The 24,393-nt window shown below is 50.4% G+C and overlaps 1 protein-coding gene and 1 non-coding gene across 4 annotated transcripts in view; both read left to right on the top strand.

Annotated features, from left to right (window-relative positions):
- Positions 1-24,393, top strand: part of lmln (leishmanolysin-like (metallopeptidase M8 family)) — a 145,674-nt gene that overhangs the window by 100,484 nt on the left and 20,797 nt on the right. For 2 of the 3 annotated variants that reach the window (XM_038789793.1, XM_038789794.1), the window contains 2 exons: positions 12,868-12,998; positions 19,759-19,969. In XM_038789793.1, the coding sequence (XP_038645721.1) occupies positions 12,868-12,998; positions 19,759-19,969 (342 nt within the window). Of the gene's footprint in view, positions 1-12,867; positions 12,999-16,224; positions 16,961-19,758; positions 19,970-24,393 lie in introns of those variants that run through there. The other variant, XM_038789795.1, reaches the window with a different exon arrangement.
- trnai-aau lies at positions 19,362-19,435 on the top strand. Its single transcript has one exon. It is a non-coding gene; the product is annotated as a tRNA-Ile (tRNA).

Below are 24,393 nucleotides of genomic sequence, written 5' to 3'. Positions count from 1 at the left end.
GCCTCAAGTGTGCTTCATATACATTGTGGTAATGTTGCAACAATGATATGAAGTCACGGAAGACAATGCCATCCAAAGTGGTTATGAAAATTATATCTTGAGGATTAAACACTACAGAGGTTCAGGCGATTGTCATCGACCTGAAATGTTAACTCTGGTTCTCTCTCCGCAGATGCTTCCTGAGCTGCTGGGTAATTCCAGCAATTCCTGGTTTTATTTCAACAATTAATGCAAGCACTTTGCTTCATAAAGTCCAAATCTTGCAGTTTGTGGGTTGCCATTAAGGCAAAAGGACTTCAAGGTGTCCATGAGAGCACTCAATGTTTGGAGGGGCCAGGATGGATTCTTGTACTATAGAATTTACAGTGCAGATTGAGGCCATTCGGCCCATCAAGTCTGCGGCGGCCCCAACACCCCCAATCTCTACCCGTAACCCAGTAACCCCACCTAACCTTTTTTTGGACACTAAGGGCAATTTAGCATGGCCAATCCACCTAACCTGCACATCTTTGGACTCTGGGAGGAAACCGGAGCACCCGGAGGAAATCCACGCAGACATGGGGCGAATATGCAGACTCTGCACAGACAGTGACCAAGCCGGGGATCGAACCTGGGACCCTGGAGCTGTGAAGCAACTGAGCTACCGTGCTGCCCCGTACTATGTGGTAGACTGGGACTGCACATAATTGGATTTGGATTTTCTTTATTGTTACGCGTACCGAGGTGCAGTGAAAAGTATTTTTCTACGAGCAGCTCAACAGATCATTAAGTACATGAAAAGAAAATACATAATAGGGCAACACAAGGTACACAATGTAACTACATAACACCAGCACGGGTGAAGCATACAGGGATGTAGTGTTAATGCGGTCAGGTCATAAGAGAGTAATTTAGGAATCTGGTAACAGCGGGGAAGAAGTGTTTTTGAGTCTGTTTGTGCGTGTTCGCAGACTTCTGCATCTCCTGCCGGTGCAAGAAGTTGGAAGAGTGAGTGAGCCGGGTGGGAGGGGTCTTTGATTATGCTGCCCGCTTTCCAAGGCAGCGGGAGGTGTTGATGGAGTCAATGGATGAGAGGCAGGTTTGTGTGATGGACTGGGCTGTGTTCACGCCTGTCTGAAGTTTTTTGCAGTCTTGGGCCAAGCAGTTGCCATACCAGGCTGTGATGCAGCCAGATAGGATGCTTTCAATGGTGCATCTGTAAAAGTTGGTGAGAGTTAATGTGGACATGTCGAATTTCCTTAGTTTCCTGAGGAAGTATAGGCACTGTTGTGCTTTTTTGGTGGTAGCATCGACATGGGTGGACCAGGGCAGATTTTTGGAGATGTGTACCCCATGGAATTTGAAACTGCGAACCATCTCCACCTCGTCCCCGTTGATGCTAACAGGGGTGTGTATAGTACTTTGCTTCCTGAAGTCAATGACCAGCTCTTTAGTTTTGCTGGCATTGAAAGATAGATAATTTTTTATAAAATAATTTTTATTGAAATTTTTACAAAATATAAACATCTCAACAATATTAACAAAACAACCGCGGTAAAAACCCAAGAACAACACCCACCCAACTTCAAAAGCAACTACAAACAAAAGAAAAAACAAAAGAACACCCAAACAACAAAAGGGAAAGAGATAACACCCGCCACATCCCACAAACCCATGTACACAGTTCTCCCTTCCACCGAACCAAACCCCCCCCCCCCCCTCCCCCCGGGTTGCTGCTGCTGCCGACCTATTTCCCTACCGTTCCGCCAGGAAGTCCAGGAAAGGCTGCCACCGCCTAAAGAACCCTTGTACCGATCCCCTCAGGGCAAATTTCACCTTCTCCAATTTAATGAACCCCGCCATATCATTGATCCAGGCCTCCACGCTTGGGGGCCTCGCATCCTTCCATTGGAGCAAGATCCTCCGCCAGGCTACTAGGGACGCAAAGGCCAGAACGCTGGCCTCTTTTGCCTCCTGCACTCCCGGCTCCACTGCAACACCAAAAATTGCGAGTCCCCAGCTTGGCTTGACCCTGGATCCCACCACCCTCGACACCGTCCTTGCTACCCCCTTCCAAAACTCCCCCAGCGCTGGGCACGCCCAAAACATATGGGCGTGGTTCGCTGGGCCCCCCGAGCACCTAGCACACCTGACTTCGCCCCCGAAAAACCTACTCATCCTCGTCCCAGTCATGTGGGCCCTATGCAGCACCTTGACTGTATGAGGCTAAGCCTCGCACAGGAAGAGGAGGAATTCACTCTCTCCAGGGCATCCGCCCAGGTCCCCTCCTCAATCTCCTCACCCAGCTCCTCTTCCCATTTACCCTTCAGTTCCTCCACCGAGGCCTCGTCTATCTCCTGCATCACTCGGTATATGTCCGAAATCCTCCCTCCTCCGACCCACACCCCCGAGAGCACCCTGTCCCGCACCCCACGTGGGGGCAGCAAGGGGAACCCCTCCACCTTCCGCCTGGCAAAAGCCCTCACCTGCATGTACCTAAACATGTTCCCCGGGGGGAGCCCAAACTTCCCCTCTAACTCCCCCAAGCTCGCGAACCTCCCCTCCACAAACAGGTCCCTCAACCTCCTAACCCCTATCCTGTGCCAGCCCAGAAATCCGCCATCAATGCTCCCTCGGACAAACCAATGGTTCAACCGTATCGGGGCCTCAATCAAGCCCCCCACTTCTCCCCTATGCCGTCTCCATTGCCCCCAAATTTTGAGGGTAGCCGCCACCACCGGGCTCGTGGTATACCTTGTTGGAGGGAGCGGTAACGGCGCCGTTACCAACGCCTCCAGGCTCGTGCCCACACATGACGCCACCTCCATCCTCTTCCATGCTGCCCCTTTCTCGTCCATTACCCACTTACGCACCATCGCTGCGTTGGCAGCCCAATAGTACCCACAGAGGTTGGGCAACGCCAGCCCCCCCCCCCCCCCCCCCCCCCAATCCCTGCCCTGTTCCAGGAACACTCTTCTCAACCTCGGAGTCCCATGCGCCCACACTAATCCCGTAATACTCCTGTTGACCCTCCTAAAAAAGGCCTTCGGGATAAGGATGGGGAGGCACTGGAACAGGAACAAAAACCTCGGGAGCACCGTCATCTTAACGGACTGCACCCTCCCCGCCAGTGACAGCGGTAACATATCCCACCTATTGAACTCCTCCTCCATCTGCTGCACCAACCTTGTGAGGTTGAGCTTGTGCAGGGCCCCCCAACTCCCAGCCACCTGGACACCTAGGTACCTGAAGCTCTTCCCTGCCTGCTTCAGTGGGAGCCTACCAATCCCCCCCTCCTGATCCCCCGGATGCACCACAAACAACTCGCTCTTGCCCAGGTTCAACTTATACCCAGAGAAACCCCCGTATTCACTAAGAATCCTCATCACCTCTGGCATCCCCCCCACCGGGTCCGCCACATACAGCAACAGGTCATCCGCATAAAGCGACAATCGATGCTCCTCCCCACACCAGGCCTCTCCAGTTCCCTGACTCCCTCAACGTCATGGCTAGGGGCTCATTCGCCAACGCGAAGAGCAAGGGGGACAGGGGGCACCCCTGTCTCGTCCCCCGGTACATCCGAAAGTACTCCGACCTCCTCCTATTTGTGGCTACACTCGCCATCGGGGCCTCGTAGAGCAGCTTCACCCAATGGATAAACCCCTCCCCAAACCCAAACCTCTCCAACACCTCCCACAGATACTCCCACTCAACCCTATCAAAGGCCTTCTCCGCGTCTAATGCCATCTCCGCCTCCCCTTCCACAGCCGGCATTATAATAACGTTGAGGAGCCTTCGTACGTTCGCATTCAACTGCCTTCCCTTCACAAACCCCGTCTGGTCCTCATGAATGACCCCCGGCACGCAGTCCTCTATTCTTGTGGCTAGGATCTTTGCCAGCAGCTTGGCGCGACATTTAGCAGCGAAATCGGCCTATATGACTCGCACTGCAGAGGGTCCTTGTCCCGCTTCAGGATCAAGGAAATCAGCGCCCGTGACATAGTTGGGGGCAAAGCCCCCCCTCCCTTGCCTCATTAAAGGTCCGGACCAATAGGTCCACATACCTTTTATAAAATTCGGCTGGAAACCCATCCGGCCCTGGCGCCTTCCCCGACTGCATGCTCCCTATCGCTTTAACCACCTCCTCCAGCTCGATCAGCGCCCCCAGTCCTTCCACCTGCTCCTCCTCCACCCTCGGAAATCGCAGCTTGTCCAAGAAGCGCCCCATTCCACCCCCCTCCACCAGGGGTTCCGACCGGTACAGTTCCCCATAGAAGTCCCTGAAGACCCCATTAACATCTACCCCCCCTCCGCACCACCTTCACAGCTCTATCCGTCACTCCCCCAATCTCCCTGGCAGTGTCCCACTTTCGGGAGCTGGTGTGTCAGCATCCTGCTCGCCTTCTCCCCATACTCATACACCGCGCCCTGTACTTTCCTCCACTGAGCTTCCGCCTTTCTGGTAGTCATTAGGTCGAACCTGGCCTGAAGGCTACGCCTCTCTCCCAGCAATCCCTCCTTCGCAGCCTCCGCATATCTCCTATCCACCCTCACCATCTCCCCTATCAGTCTCTCCCTCTCCCTCTGCTCCCCCCCCTCCCTATGGGTTCGGATGGAAATCAATTCCCCTCTAGTCGCCGCCTTCAACGCCTCCCAGACCGTCCCCACTCGGACCTCCCCGTTGTCGTTGGCCTCAAGGTACCTCTCGATACACCCCCGAACCCTCTCGGCCACCTCCCCGTCTGCCAGCAGCCCCACCTCCAAGCGCCAGAGTGGACGTTAGTCCCTCCCTTCCCCCAGCCCGAGGTCAACCCAGTGCGGGGCATGATCTGAAATGGCAATGGCGGAGTATTCCACATCCTCCACCCTCGAAACCAGCCCCCTGCTCAGGACAAAAAAAATCAATCCTCGAATAGGCCTTATGCACGTGGGAGAAAAACGAGTACTCCCTGGCCCTTGGCCTCGTAAACCTCCAGGGATCCCCCCCCCCCCCCAAAATCTGGTCCATAAATCCCCTCAGCACCTTAGCCGCCGCCGGCCTCCTACCCGTCCGGGACTTGGATCATAGAACATAGAACAGTACAGCACAGAACAGGCCCTTCAGCCCTCGATGTTGTGCCGAACAATGATCACCCCACTTAAACCGTATACCCGTAACCCAACAAACCCCCCATTAACCTTACACTACGGGCAATTTAGCATGGCCAATCCACCTAACCCGCACATCTTTGGACTGTGGGAGGAAACCGGAGCACCCGGAGGAAACCCACGCGCACACGGGGAGGATGTGCAGACTCCACACAGACAGTGACCCAGCTGGGAATTGAACCTGGGACCCTGGAGCTGTGAAGCATTGATGCTAACCACCATGCTACCGTGAGGATCGATCCAATGGGGGATCCAGTACCGTGTTGAAGTCCCCCCCATGATCAGGCCCCCCACCTCCAAGTCCGGAATGCGGCCCAACATACGCCGCATCAACCCCGCATCGTCCCAATTTGGGGCGTAAACATTCACCAACAACACCCGCTCCCCCTGCAGCTTACCACTCACCATCAAATACCTTCCGCCACTGTCAGCCACCAAATTTAACGCCTCAAACATCACCTTCTTCCCCACCAGGATGGCTACCCCCCGACTCTTCTCATCCAGCCCTGAGTGAAATACTTGGCCCCCCATCCCTTCCTCAGCCGAACCTGGTCCGCCACTTTCAGGTGTGTCTCTTGGAGCATGGCCACATCTGCCTTCAGCCCCTTCAGGTGCGCAAACACCCGGGCCCGTTTGACCGGCCCATTCAGCCCCCTCACATTCCAGGTTATCAGCCGGATCAGAGGGCTCCCTGCCCCCCACCCCTGCCGATTAGCCATAACCCAACCCTTGCCCACCACCGGCCAGCTCCTCAAACCGCTCCTGCCACCTTTTATGGAGAGCCTCGTGCATCTCCACCTTCCCCGCGACGGCCACGGCCTCATCCTCCCTTTTGGAGGCCTGCTGCTGCAGCTCCCGGATCGCGGCCCCCTGGACTGTCTGAGCCTCCATCAGCTCTCTGGTGATAACCTTCAATGACTCCAGCAGCTCCACCTTCAGCTCCTGGAAGCAGCGCAGCAGAGTCGCCTGCTGCTCCTGCCCCCACTGCCTCAGCTCCTCGAGGGCTCCGCCTGCCGCCATTTTGTTTTTCTTCCCCCGCTTTTCCAGGGGTGCTTCCATCGTTTTTCTTCTTACCCTACTCCTGGTCCGCACCATAGGGCTGTAGGGGTCGACTCCTGCCCTCTTCCCATGTCGGGATTTGCCGACAAAGTTCCGTTGGGGGCCCTAAAAAGAGCCCCAAAGTCCGTTTTCAGCAGGAGCTGCCGAACGTGCGGCTTAGCTCCGCAATGCCGCCACCGGAAGTCGAAAGATAGATAGTTCTCGCCGCACCACTCCACTAGGTTCTCTATTTCCCTCCTGTGTTCTGACCCATTATTTGTAACAGTGACAGTATCTCTGTTGAGATGTCCTCAGTGTTGGCTTTTCCCAGCACTCTGGGCGGAATTCTCCGCCAGGCCCGACGCCGTTGTGAAACCCGGAGAGGTTCACGTTGGCGTCGGAGGCCGCTCCTGGCCCCCTATTCTCCCCCCGCCAGGGGGCTAGGAGAGTCAAACCGTGAATCTCGGCCGCCGGGCCTTGTCGCTGGCGTCACGACGGATGACGGTTGGCCGGCTCCAACCCGCGCATGCACGGCTGACGTCACGACGGATGACGGCTCAAACCCGTGCATGCGCGGTTGCCGTCTTCCCCTCCGCTGCCCCGCAAGACATGGCGGCTTGATATTGCGGGGCGGCGGAGGGGAAAGAGTGTGTCCCCTTGAGATGCCGGCCCGACGATCGGTGGGCACCGATCGCGGGCCAGTCCCCTCCCGAGCATGGTTGTGGTGCTCATTCCCCTCTCCGCCCCCCACAAGCCACAAAACAGCTGTTGCCGCCATGTTCACGCCGGCAGAGACCAGGTGTGGTTGCCGCCGGCGTGAACCGGTCGGGAACGGCAGGCTGCTCGGCCCATCCGGGTCGGAGAATCGCAGGTCGCCGTGAAAAACGGCGGCCTGCGATTCTCCGAGCAGCGTGTCGCAAAACGCAACACGCCATTTTGGGGGGGGGGGGAGAATCGCGGGGGGTGCCAGAGCGGCCCTCCCGCGTTTCTTCCACCTGGCGTGGGAGCGGAGAATCGCGCCCTCTGTCCCCGTTCTGTGGCCGAACACACTTTCTCTGGCAACGAAAGGAAGAAATAATGGGCTGCACACCGTTCCCGTGCGTGTGTTGTACCTCTTCCGCTTTGATGGCTTTGTTGCACTGTGTTTCTAGTTGAACCCGGTACCTGATTCCCTGTCGGGAGGGTACCCCCCCCCGGTCTGGCTACCGAGAGCACCGCCCATATCTATACTCCACCCCTGAGAAGAACCCATTCATACATGCCCTAGTCACCACCTTGAACTGGATCAGGCTTAACATGAGGATGTGAAGTTTACCCTGTGAAGAGCCTCACTCCACACTCCCTCCTGAAAGACCAAACCCAGCTCATCTGCCCACTTTCTCTTTACTCCCTCCAACGACTCTGCTCCATCACTAACATTTGCTCACAGATATCTGAAACCTTACCCTCCCCTGACTTGGCCATGAACGAGGACCATGCACCAGAGGAAATTACGCAGCTCCTCGTATAAAAAATTGTGAACCTGAAAGTACCTAAGGACATTCACGAGAGAGAGAGAGAGAGCTGGAAATTCTCTAACAACTCATCTGGCCGGCGATCCAACCCCCCAGAAACATGTCTCTAACCTCCAACATACCCCTCTCCCATGCCCTAAATGATGAATCTAAGCCAGGTGGCACAAACCTAGGGGGCTGGATTCTCTGCACCACGTCACCGAAATCGCAACAGGCGCCGGGGTGGAGGATCCATTTCAACGCACTGAATCGGGACCAGCGCCGATTCCCCGGGGCCCAAAAAGCCGCTGCGCTGCATGTCACCTACCTGCGGCCATTGCTGGAGGCCCGCTCCGCCCCGACCGGCCGAAGTCCCGACGGCGTGGATCTAACATGGTCTTGCCAGTCGGGATACTAGCGTGGAAGCTGCGGACTCAGTCTGCGGCCACCCTGATCGGAGGCAGGTCGATCGCAGGGCAAGGGGGCCTTATACACGGCCAGGCAATGTTTGGGCGGGCGGTCAGAGGAGGGTCCGCGGCCAATCGGGGGCACTATGGTTAAGGTCCAGCTCCGCGGTCTGAGTCCACCATGGAGCACAGCACGGCCACTGTAGGCCACTGCCGTGCGCATGCGTGGCATCCGACCCGGAAGTGCGGGGGGCCCATATCTGCAGCAAAAGCTGCTAGCCCTCTACAGGGCTGGGAATATCTGGCCCTTTCACGCCAGTTTTTCTGGCGTGGAAGTTTACAGTTTTTAAGACGGCGGGGACATAGTCCCAAAAACAGAGAATCCAGCCCATGGTTTCTATTATTCAGAGCCAACAGAGACATAGAGCCCAGTTTTAAATTCTGTCTAAATTGGGCAGCATGGTGGCGCAGTTGGTTAGCCCTGCGGCCTCACGGCGCCAAGGTCCCAAGTTCGATCCTGGCTCTGGGTCACTGTCCGTGTGGAGTTTGCACATTCTCCCCGTGTTTGTGTGGGTTTCACCACCACAACCCAAAGATGTGCATCGGCCATGGATGTGGATTGACCATGCCAAATTGCCCCTTAATTGGAAAAAATGAATTGGGTACTCTAAATTTTAAAAAAATGCTGCCTAAACTGATTCCACATCCTCAAAGTGGCTATAAATACCAGGCTCAAACAGAATCTAGCAGGGGAAAAAGGGAAGTGGCGCTGTAACCAGAGCCCTTAGACTTTTACTTCTTCTTTTATTTATTTAGTTATTTATTGAAAATATTTTATTAAGGCATATATAATTATAACAACAGTTTTCAAGAGGAACAAACAACAGAACAAATAACACCCACCCAACCGTCAACCAACCCAGCCAACATGGCTCACATACACGGTTCCCCAATCCCCCTTCCCCACTAACTGTTTCCCACCTCAACCATCCCCCCATGCCTCCCGCTTTCCTTTTACCCCACTTCCCCGTTTTATATCTGCTGACAGCTTAATTTTCCCCAAAGAAGTTGATAAATGGCTGCCACCTCCGGGCGAACCCTAACATCGATCCCCTTGGCGTGAACTTGATCTTCTCAAGCCTGAAAAACCCACCCATACCCCCGACGTCGGGGGTTCCCTCCATGCCAGTAAGATCCGTCTCCGGGCTACCAGGGAGGCAGAGGCCAACACATCAGACTCTCTTGCTCCCTGGACTCCCGGGTCTTCCGACACATCAAGAATCGTCACCTCTGGACTGGGAACCATCCATGCCTTCAATACCGTGGACATGACACCGGCAAATCCCGGCCAAAATCCCCTAAGCCTCGGACATGCCCAAACATGTGGACATGATTTGCAGGCCCTCCTGCACACTGCCTACACCTATCCTCCACTCCTTCAAAGAACCTGCTCATACAGGCCACAATCATATGTGCCCTGTGAACCACCTTGAATGGTATCAGACTAGGCCTGGCACACGACGAGAACGCGTTAACTCTACTCGGGGCATTCTCCCACAATACCGCCTCTAATTCCTTGCCCAATTCTACCTCCATTCACTTCACCTCCTCCATCGAGTTCCCTCCCATTCCATGAGTTCTTTATACATTTCCGAGACCTTCCTCTCTCCCACTCCCATTTTTGACACTACCTTGTAACCCCTGGGATGGTGGGTACAAGAAGTTCAAGATCTGCCTCCGCACAAAGTCCCTCGCCTGCAGGTAATGGAACCCATTCCCCCCGGGCAGCTCAAACTCCACCTCCAGATCCTCCAAGCACAGAAAGCTGTCGTCAATAAACAGAGCCCCAAACCGCTTGATCCCCGCTCGCTGCCACCTTCGAAACCCCCCATCCAGCCCCTTGGAGCAAATCGGTGGTTGCCACAAATAGGTGCCCATACCGACAACCCCTCCACTCCCATGTGCTTCCGCCACTGTCCCCACACCCTCAAGGCTACTACTACCACCGGGCTTATGGAGTACCGAGTTGGCGAGAACGGCAGAGGTGCCGTTACCAGTGCCTCTAAACTTGTGCCCCTACATGAGGCCGCTCCCACACCGACCCCTTACCCACTTCCTGACCATTGCTATGTTTGCCGCCCAGTAGTAGTTCCTGAAATTTGCTCAGACCAGCCCCTCTCCCCTCGACCCCGCTCCAGCAGCACCTTCTTCAGAGCCCTCAGACTTGACCCTCTGCACAAAATCTCTCCATCTGCCCCCATATAGAGTCCGGATCCTTGAACCACCCCCGCACCATATCAGTATTTTCTGCCTAGTAATAGCATAACAGATTGGGTATCCCCATTCAACCCTATCGAATGCCACATCCATTGAAATAATCACCTCTGGCTTGGTCTCTAAGGAGGGTGAGAACACAACATTTAACAATCTCCTAATATTGGCCGACAACTGCTGGCCCTTAACAAATCCAGTCTGCTCCTCCAAAGTCACCCCTGAAATGCAGGGCTCCAACCTCACTGCTAACACCTTAGCCAACAACATAGCGTCAGCGTTTAACAACAAAATAGGCTGATACAACCCAAATTCCATGGGATTCCTGTCCTTCTTCATGATCAAAGAAATCGACACCTGCATCAGCGTGGCCAGCAACACTCCCCGGAACATAAAATCATTAAACATATCGAGCAGAAGTGGGATCAACTGGCCAGCAAACTGTTTGTAAAGATCAATGGGCAACCCATCCCAGGTGCTTTACCTGTAGTGTTTAACCTAATACAACTTATGACGTCCTCTGGACTTATCAGCGTCTCCAATTTCTGCCTTATCGCCTGCTCCACCTCTGGGAAGGTCAACCCATCCAAAAATTGGCTCATAGATGCACCCTTCTCTGGAAGCTCTGACTCAGATAACCCATGGTAGAATGCCTCAAACACCTCATTAACCTTCTCTGGGGAATAAAATATCCCGCCACCCGAGTCACCTGCACTATTTTCTGAGAGGCTGCTTGCTGCTTCAGCTGGTGAGCCAACTGAAGACTGGCCTTCTGCCCATACTCCTAGAAAGTCCCCCTCAAGTGACACAGCTGTGTCACTGACTTACCCGTTGACAACAACTCAAAATCCATTTTCAATTTATTTCTTTCCCCCAATAACTTCAGCGTCAGGGCGATTGAGTACTGGCGGTCCAACTCCAGAATAGAGTCTACCAGCCCCTGGAACCCCACCTTCCCAGATTTATCCCTATGCGTTCTACAAGAGATTATCTCCCCCCAATAACTGCCTTCAGGGCTTCCCAGAGCGTGGAAGATGAGATCGCCTCATTCCTGGATCATAGAATTTACAGTGCAGTTGCATTTGACCCATCGAGTTTGCACCGGCCCGAGGAAACAGCACCTGATCTAAGCCCACACCTCCACCCTCCGGAGCACCTGGAGGAACCCCACGCAGACACGGGGAGAACGTTCAGACTCCGCACAGACTGTGACCCAAGCCTGCAATCGAACCTGGGACCCTGGAACTGTGAAGCAACTGTGCTAACCACGATGCTACACTGCTGCCCTTTCCTGTTGAACTCAACATACTTCCCAATGGCAGAGGATACGTGCTCACAAAAACTCTTATCCGCGAGCAACACCGTGTTCAGCCTCCACGAGGTCTCTGAGAGCGGCCCAACTCCAACATCAGATCCACAAAATGTGGAGCGTGATCTCATATAAAGATCGTCAAGTAACCCACCCCACTCACTCCAGGGAGGAGAGACCAACCCGCCATGAAGAAATCAGTTGGAGAGTATACTCAATGGACATGACAAAACCTAAGTGGGAAAAGTCCATTTTCACTTTACGCATTAACTTTCTTATTTGGATCATGTTGTAAAGGTAAAGTCGCCATAGTCTCAAATGACCATAGGTTGCTCCCCCCTTTGAGGGGGACAGCTGACTGGTGGTGATTTAACCTGAGGATCACCACACCTCAGGCAAGGGGCAAGTTTGAGAAGATGGGCCTTTATGAATAGCCTCAGCCGGTATGGGAATGAACCCACGCTGTTGGCCTTGCTCAGCATCATGAACCACTGTCTAGCCAAGTGAGCTTGTAGTTCACAGTCGATTAATGTTATGGTTACATAAGCACACATCACATAATTCCTACAACAGTTCCTTTGGTCTTATTTCATTTGTTGACTTCCTCTGACCCTGGGGACAGCGTTCTACTGTCACTTCCCCATATTTTACTTTACAATTATATCTTATTTTGTCTAAGCATTATATATGTGATAACTAGTCTAGCCTTCATTTAGCTAGTACTGTACTGATAGGCTGGTAAAATTATTATACGTTGTACCATGTTATCAAGAAAACATAGATTTAAAATATTTTCAGCTCGCCCTTTATATACATTTTGTAGATATTCTTTTCTAAGTTTTATCTCTCGAGCCTTCCGTTGTCCCTATTCATTGTTAATTCAAGGGAACCCAACCTTGAATTCTGTAAGTCCAGATTCATTGTTAATCTCTCTGACATGTACAGGTATTTCATGTGTTTACTTCATTAGTAAGTTTCTCTGTGGAGCATATGTCAGTGCCATGATTGAAAACCTTTCAATGGAATGTTGATGCTTGTTTGGCTTTATTCGTAGTTTATTAAAAATCAGCTCAAGAACATGACTTGGTTCATTTCATTAGATTAACTGATAGACTCCCAGTGGGGTGCAGTATTTGGAGCAGCAGTTGTTCAATGTGCTCTCTATATTTTGATATTTATATTGAATTGCCGATGTTGAAATGTTAATCTGTTTGTATTCCAGAGCCTTCTCGAAACTATGGTGCTGAAGAATATGGACCAGACTCAGTCTGCCTAACTCAGAAATCTCGTTTTGTTATGCAGCAGTGCAACAAGAGTCCAGGCTCTCCAGACTGGGGTAGTGGGTGTTACAGGGTGAGTTGCAGTTTCTGTTTTGAACAAAGATTTTTTTTTAAACTCTCAATAAAAAAAAATGAGGCTTTCATTACAGGCAATCTTATGTACAGTAGAGTAGGAATTAACGGGTCATTTTCAACTTGGCAGGCAATGACTAGTGGGGTACCTTAGGGATTGGTGCTAAGACCCCAGCTATTCACAATCTATATTAATGATTTAATAATAACCTTTATTAGCATCACAAGTAGGCTTATGTTAACACTGCAATGAAGTTACTGTGAAAATCCCCATGTCTCCACACTACGGCACCTGTTCGGGCACACTAAGGAAGAATTCAGAATGTCCAATTCATCTAACTTAGCCGTACTTCTGTAGTGGGTAAATTATTAGAAGGTATTCTGAGGGACAGGATCGTCAGGCATTTAGACAGGCGAGGGTTAATTAGGGAAAATCAGCATGGCTTTGTAAGAGGAAAGTCATGTCTCACCAATTTCATTGAGTTTTTTGAAGGGGTAACCAAGAAGGTAGATGAGGGCAGTGCAGTGAACATTGTCTACGTGGACTTTAGCAAGGCCTTTGACAAGGTACTGCATGAAAGGTTGTTGCAAAAGTTTAAATCTCACAGAATCCAGGGTGAGGTAGCCAATTGGATACAAAATTGGCTTGGTGACCAAAGCCAAAGGGTGGTTGTGGAAGGTTGTTTTTCAAACTGAAGGCCTGTGACCAGTGGTGTGCCTCAGGGATCGGTGCTGGGTCCACTGTTATTTGTTATATATATTAATTATTTGGATGTGAATGTAGGAGGCATGGTTAGTAAGTTTGCAGATGACACCAAGATTGGTGGCATAGTGAATAGGGAAGAAGGTTATATAAGATTTCAACAGGAACTTGACCAATTGGGTCAGTGAGCCGATGAATGGCAGATGGAGTTAATTTGGATAAATGTGAGGTGATGCATTTTGGTAGATCAAATCAGGGCAGGACCTACTCAGTTAATGGTAGGGAGTTGGGGAGTGTTAAGGAAACAAAGAGATCTAGGGTACAGGTTCATAGCTCCTTGAAGGTGGAGTCACCGTTGGACAGGGTGGTGAAGGCATTCAGCGTGCTAGGTTTTATTGGTGAGAATATTGAATACAGGAGTTGGGACGTCTTGTTGAAGTTGTACAAGACATTAGTCAGACCACACATGGAATACTGTGTTCAGTTCTGGCCACCTATTACAGGAAGGATATTGTTAGACTAGAAAGAGTGCAGAAGAGATTTACGAGGATGCTACCAGGACTTAATGGTCTGAGCTATAAGGAGAGGCTGGATAGGCTGGGACTTTTTTTCCTGGAGCGTGGGAGGCTTAGGGGTGATCTTGTAGAGGTTTACAAAATAATGAGGGGCATAGATAAGGTAGTTGTCAACATCTTTTCCCAAAGGTAGAAGAGTCTAGAACTAGATGGCCTAAGTTTAATGTGAGAGGGAAGAGATACAAAAGAGACCAGAGGGGACATTTCTCCACACAGAGGGTGGTGAGCATCTGGAACGAGCTGCCTGAGGCAGTGGTAGAGGCGGGGACAATCTTTTCCTTTAAAAAACAGTTGGACAGTTACATGGGCAGGGTGGGTATAGAGGGATATGGGCCAAATGTGGGCAAGTGGGACTAGCTTAGTGATAGAAACTGGGCAGCATGGACAAGCTGGGCCAAAGGGCCTGTTTCCATGCTGTAAACATCTATGACTCTGAGCACGTCTTTCAGGACTTGTGGGAGGAAACCGGTGCACCTGGAGGAAACCCATGCAGACACGGTGAGATCGTGCAGAGTCCGCACAGACAGTGACCCAAGCCGGGTATCGACCTGGGTCCCTGGTGTTGTGAAGCAACAGTGCTAACCACTGTTCTACCATGCCGCTCATTTAGATGAGGGAACTAAATGTAATAGGGTAAGAGTATTGTGTAAAGTTTATGTTTAATGAAATCGATATTCCATAAGGGTGCTATTGAGATTCTACAATAGTTAATAGAAATTGTACTATCTCAGTGTAACTCCCAAGTAATATTATAAACTGCAGATTAAAATCTCAAACAATTGAGAAACATTTTTCTTCTCGGGTAGTAATCATTGGCACACATCCTGGTGTGAGCATGTGACTAAAACAGCATTTTCTGCTAGAGTTTTAAAAATGTGATAAAAATCTGAAATAAAGACAGAATGCTGCAGAAAATACACAGTCGATTAGTTGGCATCTACAAAAGGAAGATAGACAATAACTCATCAAAAGGATCCTGTTGAAAATGTTTCATCAGAAGAATTTCAATCAAAACATATTTTGTCATCAGCTGCTGACTAACTATTGTCAGGTTGGGCCTATACCCAGCCAAGTTTAGAAGAATAAGAGGTGATCTTATTGAAACATCTATGGTCCTGAGGGAACTTGAAAGGGTAGATGCCAGGAGGATCTTTCCACTTATGCAGGAGACTAGGGGCCAGATTCTCCATTTATGAGGTAAAGTGCGAAGGATCTGAGGCATTTTACGTGGAAAAAAATCAGCGCTGCTCCTCACCGATCCTGCGACCGGTGAAGGGCTAGCAACCACACCGTGTAAAATTCCCGGCCTCCACAAAATAAACGGCAGGAGAATGGCCTTCTATGGTCGCACCGTAAAGCATGGCGCCGGCCGTGCACGGACCCGGCCTGCCAGACACTGCCCCCCTGGCCACCCCTCACCAGCCCCCCCAGCCCTTGTGAAAGTGCCCCCCGGCCAGCAGCAGGTCTCCCACCCGATTGTGGCGACGCTGGACACAGTCTGCAACTGCCACGCCGGGTTCCAGCACGGCTGAGACCGTGTGGTCAGGACCCGGCCCATCGGAGGCAGAGCATCACGGTAGGGCCTTCAGGTGAAGCGTTGATATATCCCAATGGCATATGGAGCATACGGAACCTGCGTCAAACAGGCTCCGTCCCTGATTTCAGCATCAAAAGGGATTCTCCGCCCATTCGCCAATTACAAAATCGGTGCCGGGGAATGGAGAATCCTGCCCCAGAACAATGAGATATGGTTTAGCATAAGAGGATTCCCTTTTAAGACTGCGATGAGGAGAATTATGGGGGCAGACAGGAAAGTGAAGTTGAGACTACAATCAGGTCAGTCATGGTCTTATTGAATGGCAGGGCAGACTCGAAGGGCTGAATAGCCTACTCCTGCTCCTAAATCCTACGTTCCCAACCCACAATTTATTTTCAATGTTTCCATTTAAGTGTGAAAACCATGAATGCAGAGACTTTGATGGATCTTTGATTCAGCCATTAAGAGTTCACAACATAAATAAAGAAAACCAGTTTCTAGGAGCAGAGGAAATACAAATGTCACCATCTCTGAACCCATCATCTACAATCTGAACCACAGATGCAGCATATATAAAAGAATCCTAAAATCTATCACTAAGTTTGAAATAAACAGCAAAATGTAGGCTTATCACTTGTCTGAAAAATGTATAGCTACAGAACAATTGAAAGGTCTCTGCTCTTGAATACACTTTACAGCTATCTAAATGATTGAAAGTTTGTTGAATGTAGCACTGATAAAATGATGGGTTTTTTAATCCTGATTTAGCAACAAATTTAAAACTTTATTTGTGTTCGACCTCCTTAAAAAGAAAAGCACCTGCTTTATCTAGCTAATGTTCAATGCTTGTTGTCTCATCTGGCTATTTTAAAGGCCATATATTTGGAATTTTCAGTTGAACAATGTCGGCAGGACCAGTGACAATGTAGTTAACTTTCAGCAGTGATTTATGGGCAGGAGCTTTGAGTATCTGATTTCTGAGAGTGGAAGTTCCGGTGGGAAAAGTTTACTCTGTGTTTCTTTAATAGGCTGTTAATCAAAGATGAATACACTAATATATTTTGAATCTTTGACCTGACTTGTGGAAGTACACTGACATATATGTACAAGGACAGCACCAAAATTAAATTACCTGGTAATTTATCACATTTCAGGTTCTGAGATCTTGTAAGTGAACTAGTTACCATTACAACAACATAATATTCATTACATTTCATTCATTGTATGTGTAACACTTTAAGATGTTTGTGAGAGAAATGATGAGATTCATAAATAGGAATCTTTGGAAAACTTGATAAATTAGAAAATCTGATCATGACCTTATTTTACTAAAAAGATGTTAATAATATATAACATAAGAACTAGGAGCAGGGGTAGGCAATTCAGCCCATCGAACCTGCTCTGCCACTCAATATGATCATGGCTGACCTAATCTCGGCCTCATCTCCACCTTCCTGCTCGCTTGCCATAATCTTTCATTGCTCTACTAATTAAAAACCAATCTATCTCCTCAAATTTGTTTAGTGTTCCAGCATCCACTACACTCTGGAGTAGAATATTTAACAGATTCTCAACCCTTTGGGTGAAGTAATTCTTCATTTCTGGAGTCAGGCGCGCTACCGTTGCGCCACAAGTCCAAGTGTCATTCCTCATTTCTGTTTTAGATCCCCACCCCTTAGCCTAAAACTATGGCCTCTCATTCTATAATGTCCAGCAAGGGGAAACATCCACTCTACATCTACCCTGTCAATCCCCTTTGGCATCTTAAATACTTCAATTAGATCGCCTCTCATTCTTCTAAACTCTATCAAGTATACGCCTAAACTGTTCAATCTCTCCATTTAAGACAAGTCCTTCATCACTGGAATCTTCTCTGAACTTTTTTAAATGCATTTACATTCTTCCTCAGGTCTCGGACTGAAAGGACTATCCTTTAAAACAGAGATGAGGAGGAATTTCTTCAGCCAGAGGGTGGTGAATCTGTGGAACTCATTGCCGCAGAAGGCGAAGTTACTGAGTGTCTTATGCCAGAGATAGATAGGTTCTTGATGAATAAGGGGATCAGGGGTTATGGGGAGTAGGCAGGAGAATGGGGATGAGATATGTATCAGCCATGATTGAATGGTGGAACAGACTCAATGGGCCAAATGGCCTAATTCTGCTCCTATGTCTTATGGTCTTTAGTAAGGGGACCAAAACTGTGTGCAGTACTCCAGATGTGGTCTCATTAATTCTCTACACATTTGCAACAGCACCTCCCTACTTTCACATTTTATGTCATTAGCAATGAATGCCAAAATTCCATTTGCCTTCCTTATTACTTGCTGCACCTGCATACTAACCTTCTCCAATTCGTGCACAAAGACACCCAGCTACCTCTGCACCAAAGGATTTTCAAGGTTCTCTCCATTTAGATAATACGTTGCCTTTTTATTCCTCCAACCAAAATGGATAACCTCACACTTATCCACATTAAATTCCATCTGCCAAATTTTGGCCCACTCGCCTAACCTATCGAAATCTATTTGTAAATTTCTTATTTCTTCATTGCAACTTGCTTTCACACCTATTTTAGTGTGACTGAAAATTTGACTATGGTGCAATCTATCCCTGCATCCAAGTCATTAATATAGATTGTAAATAATTAGAGCCCAAGGACCGAACCCTGTGGCACAACTCTAATTGCAGCTTGCCAACCAGAAAATTACCCATTTATCCCTACTCTCTGCTTTCTATTGGTTAGCCATACCTCAGTCCAAGCTAATATATTACCCCCAACCCCATGAGATTTTACCTTGTGTATTAACCATTTGTGTGGAACCTCATCAAATGCCACCTTGACGTCCATATACACTATATATATATATATATATATACAGGTCCCTCATTATCCATTTGTTTGTTACATCGTCGAAGAGTTTCAGCAAATTATTCAAACACGACTGATGGATTGCATTTTGACTTTCCAAATGTCCCATCACTACTTCCTTAATAATGAATCCAACAGGTTCTCAACATCAGATGTTAAACTACCTGGTCTGTAGTCCTACTTTCTCCCTTTTTGAACGGGGGCATTACATGAGCCATTTTCTAATCCACTGGAACCAGGGAACTTTGGTACATTATAATCTGTTAATGAAAAAAAGCTGCAGGAGCTGGAAATCTGAAACATTCAATTTGGTTGCAGATATCATTCAAATTTCTTTTTGCCATTCAGATAATTATCAAAGGTGGAAGGAGAGAAAACTCTGAACAAGAGACCAAGCATACTAATTCTTTTAAAAGCCTTAAGATTTGAAACTGAAACATTTTCTGAGTCACTTAGCACATGCACTTACTAATCTCTATGGTTGACCTGAATAAAGCCTGGAACACTGTTCAACTCTGTCCTAATAATTTTGTATTAACCATGTCATAACAACTATGTCATAATAATTTTGCATCATCTGTGGCAAAATATGAGTACACTTGCAAAAACAGAAGGAAAAAAGGGAAGCAAAAAGTTTGATTTTATTTTTGTCTTTGCAAACAAGTGCAAAAAACAAAAATGGCCGGTTAGCTCAGATGGTTAGAGCGTGGTGCTAATAATGCCAAGGTTACGGGTTCGTTCCCCGCACTGGCCAACAATGCAAACCTGCCACGGAATCACCTCCGCGTCTCCTACGTTTTCAGACAACCTGTCCAGTTGTGCCTCCGTAGCATTGTGACTCAGCTGCGGGGGCTGGTTTAGTACAGTGGGCTAAACCGCTGACCTGTTAAGCAGAACAAGGCCAGCAGCACGGATTCAATCCCCGTACCGGCCTCCCCGAACAGGCGCCGGAATGTGGCGACTAGGGGCTTTTCACAGTAACTTCATTTGAAGCCACTTGTGACAATAAGCGATTTCATTTCCGGACTATGCTTTGTAATTTGGAGGATAAATTAATCTTTCTGTTTTGGTCCTTAGGTTTCCTGTACAACTGAGGGACTGATTGTTTGGGTTTCTGATAAGTCCTATTTATGCAGTCGAGCAGGGCAAGTACTGGCTATTAATGTTATGAAGAATGACTGGGTCTATGCGGGAAGCCTGTTATGCCCATCTTGCTTTGACTTCTGCAGTACTTGTCCACCAGAGCGTGATCCACCATTAAGTAATTTCACAAGGACGATTCCGATAGGTAATGTATATTTTTTCTTACAGTGTATTTTTTGTGTGTCTGAGCTATTTTGTTAAAAGACCATTGTCTGAACCAAAAAAATAAATAAACTTAATTCAGAACTATGTTATTATATTCGCCATCATTCCATATTATTAGGATTTCTGAATCTGGTTAAAAATTAAGATATATCTTGTAAATTGTTAAGTATACTACATTGTGGTATTATTACATGTGAGGTAACTAAAGCAACATGTATTTTAAATGAAATATGTAATGTTGAAATGTTTTCTCGTCTCCCTGATAAATCATGTATTCTCAGTGTTTTGTGGTCTCTAATTTAGGAGTGGGTATAAAGGAACTTATTTTTACTTTTTTTTAAATAATTTTTATTCAAATTTTTCAACAACAAATTTTCTCCCAACAGTTAAAGTAAACAAGGTGTAAAACTAAACAGAAAAAGAAATCCCCCCCAATGCAAAGTAATAAATTAATAACTAATAACAATACAAGAAAGAAGAAAATAGCAAACACACTGTCGCAAAACAAACCCCTTTAACAAACCCCCCCCCCCCCCCCCCCCCCCCCCCCCGCCCCCCCCCCCGGTTGCTGCTGAGACTGACCACCCTCTACCCCCCCGCCAGGAAATCGAGAAAAGGCTGCCACCACCGGAAGAACCCTTGTACCGACCCCCTCAGGGCAAACTTAACCTTTTCCAGCCTGATGAACCCGGCCATGTCATTGACCCAGGCCTCCGGGCTCGGGGGCTTCGCGTCCCTCCACTGTAAGAGAATCCTACGGCGGGCTACTAGAGACGCAAAGGCCAGGGTACCGGCCTCTCTCGCCTCCTGCACTCCCGGCTCCGATGCTACCCCAAAGATCGCGAGCCCCCAGCCCGGCTCCACCCTGGAACCAACCACCCTGGACAATGTCCCCGCCACCCCCTTCCAAAACCCCTCCAACGCCGGACATGCCCAGAACATGTGGGTGTGGTTTGCTGGGCCTCCCGAACACCTCCCACACCTGTCCTTCTCCCCCCCCCCCTACCCCCAAAGAACCGGTTCGTCCTGGCCCCAGTCATGTGCGCCCTATGCAGCACCTTCAGCTGAATTAAGCTGAGCCGTGCGCAAGAAGAGGACGAGTTCACCCTCCCCAGGGCATCCGCCCACGTCCCATCGTCAATCTCTTCTCCTAGCTCCAGCTCCCACTTCGCTTTCAGCCCCTCCACCGAGGCCTCCTCCTCTTCCTGCATCCTCTGATAAATCACCGAGATCCTCCCCTCACCGACCCACGTCCCGAGAGCACCCTATCCTGCACCCCCCTAGGCGACAGCAGCAGGGACTCCGCCACCTGCCGCTTAACAAACGTCCTAATCTGCATATACCTGAAAGCATTCCCAGGGGGGAGACCCCACTTCCCCTTCAACTCCTCTAAAGTCGCAAACTTCCTGACGAGGAAAAGGTCCCCCATCCGCCTGATGCCTGCCCTATGCCATCTCAAAAAACCACCATCCATTCTCCCTGGTGCAAACCAGTGATTGCCCCATATCGGGGTCCACACTGAGGCCTTCACTTCCCCCCTGTGCCGTCTCCACTGCCCCCAGATTTTGAGGGACGCCACCACTACCGGACTCGTGGAATATCTTGCCGGGGGAGTGGAAGCGGGGCCGTCACCAATGCCTCCAAACTCGTACCCACACAGGACGCCACCTCCAACCTCTTCCATGCGGCACCCTCCCCCTCCATCACCCACCTGCGAATCATTGCCACATTCGCAGCACAGTAATACCCGCACAGGCTGGGCAGCGCAAAACCGCCTGCCTCCCTTCTTCGCTCCAGGAATACCCTCCTCACTTTCAGGGTCTTCCGCGCCCACATGAACCCCAGAATACTCTTATTCACCCTCTTGAAAAAAGCCTTTGGAATCAATATGGGGAGGCACTGGAAAAGAAACAAAAACCTCGGGAGCACCGTCATCTTAACCGACTGGACCCTACCCGCCAAAGGGAGTGGCAGCACGTCCCACCTCCTGAACTCCTCCTCCATCTGTTCCACCAGCCTCGAAAAGTTTAGCCTGTGCAGGGCCCCCCAGCTCCTAGCTATCTGGACCCCAAGATATATAAAGCTTCTCTCCGCCCTCTTCAACGGGAGCTCTCCTATCTCCCTCTCCTGGTCCCCCAGGTGCAGCACAAACAGCTCACTTTTCCCCAAGTTGAGCTTGTAGCCCCAAAAAGTCCCCAAACTCCCCGAGTATCTTCAACAGCTCTGGCATACCCCCCCCCCCGCCGGATCGCCCCGCACAATCCCCCTCCAGTTCTTCGAATCCCTCAGCGCCATGGCCAAGGGCTCAATCGCTAACGCAAAGAGCAGGGGAGACAAGGGGCACCCCTGCCTCGTCCCCGGGAAAGCCGAAGGTCCTCCGACCTCCTCCCATTCGTCACCACACTCGCTACCGGGGAGCTGTGCAGCAACCTCACCCAGCTGATGAATCCCTCACCAAACCCGAACCTCCTCAGCACTTCCCACAGGTAGCTCCACTCCACCCTGTCAAAAGCTTTCTCCGCCTCCATCGATGCTACTATTTCCGTATCCCCAGCCGCTGACGCCATCATCATAACATTAAGAAGCCGCCGCACATTGATATTCAGCTGCCTCCCTTCACAAACCCCATTTGGTCCTCATGGATAACCATCGGGACCACATCTTCCACCCTTCTGGACAGTACCTTAGCCAACAAATTTGCATCCACGTTGAGAAGCGAAATCGGCCTGTAAGACCCACACTGGAGGGGGCCCTTATCCCACTTCAGGAACAGTGAAATTATTGCTGTAGACCTCGTCGGAGACAGAGCCCCCCCTTCCCTCGCCTCATTCAGGGTCCTCACAAGCAGCGGGCCCAGCAGATCTGAAAACTTCTTGTAAAACTCCACCGGGAACCCATCAGGTCCCGGTGCTTTCCCTGTCTGCATGCTCCCCAGCGCCTCCAACAGCTCTTCCAACTCAATTGGGGCCCCCAGACCCTCCACCCGCTCATCCTCTACTCTTGGGAACTCCAGTCCATCCAGAAAGCGGTCCATCCCGCCCACCTCCCTAGGGGGCACCGCCAGGTACAGCCCCTCGTAAAAGGATCTGAACACCCCATTAATGTCCCTTCCACCCCGCACCAAGTTCCCTCCTGCATCTGTGGCTTCCCCTATCTCTCTCGCTCCTTCCCGCTTCCGGAGCTGGTGGGCCAGCATCCGACTTGCCTTCTCCCCATACTCATATACCGCCTCCTGCGCCCTCCTCCATTGCGCCTCCGTCAGTATATCAAACTCCGCTTGGAGACTGCGACGCTTCCTCAAAAGCCCCTCCTCCGCCAGGACATCCGCATACCTCCTGTCCACCCTTACCATTTCTTTCACCAGCCTCTCCCTCTCAACCCTCTTCCCCCCTCTCCCTGTATGCCCGAATAGATATCAGCTCCCCTCTAACCACTGCCTTCAACGCTTCCCAAACCACCCCAACTTGCACCTCCCTGTATCGTTAGCTTCCAAATACACCTCTCTACCCCTACGGACCCGCCCACATACTTCCTCCTCTGCCAGAAGCCCCACATCTAACCTCCACAGTGGGCGCTGATCCTTCCCCTCCCCCAGCTCCAGTTCCACCAAATGTGGAGCATGGTCAGATATGGCTATCGCCCAATACTCCGCCCCCACCACTCTTGGGATTAGCGCCCTGCCTGCTGAGAACAAAAAAGTCAATCCGGGAATAAGCCTCGTGGACATGGGAGAAAAAGGAGAACTCCCTACCCCCCGGCTTCAAGAACCTCCAAGGGTCTACCCCTCCCATCTGATCCATGAACCCCCTCAGCACCGAGGCCGCCGCCGGCCTCTTACCCGTCCTAGACTTCGAACGATCCAGAGCCGGATCCAACACAGTATTAAAGTCTCCTCCCAAGATCAAATCCCCCCGTCTCCAGGTCCGGGATCCGGCTCAACATTCGCTGCATGAAGCCCGCATCGTCCCAGTTGGGGGCGTACACATTGACCAGAACCACCCGCTCCCCCTGAAGTCTACCACTTACCATTACGGATCTACCTGCACTGTCCGTCACCACACTCGACGCAACAAACGACAAGCTCTTGCTAACTAAGATCGCCACCCCTCGATTCTTTGCATCAAGCCCCGAGTGAAACACCTGCCCCACCCAGCCTCTTCTCAGCCTCACCTGATCCGCCACCTTAAAGTGCGTCTCCTGGAGCATAGCTACGTCCGCTCCCAGCCCCTTCAGGTGTGCCAAGACCCGGGACCGCTTCACCGGTCCATTCAGCCCCCACACGTTCCATGTGACCAGCCGGTCTGGGGGGTCTTCCCCCTCCCTCTGCGCCGGTCAGCCATAGCTCTCTTTCGGCTCACCACGTGCCCAGAGAACCCCCCACAACCACCAATCCCCCCTCCCAGT

Source organism: Scyliorhinus canicula, chromosome 2, assembly GCF_902713615.1.
Source record: "Scyliorhinus canicula chromosome 2, sScyCan1.1, whole genome shotgun sequence".
Classification (NCBI taxonomy): Eukaryota; Metazoa; Chordata; class Chondrichthyes; order Carcharhiniformes; family Scyliorhinidae; genus Scyliorhinus; species Scyliorhinus canicula.
Note: the sequence above shows the minus strand (reverse complement) of the source record. Positions and strands in the feature narration are given on the sequence as shown.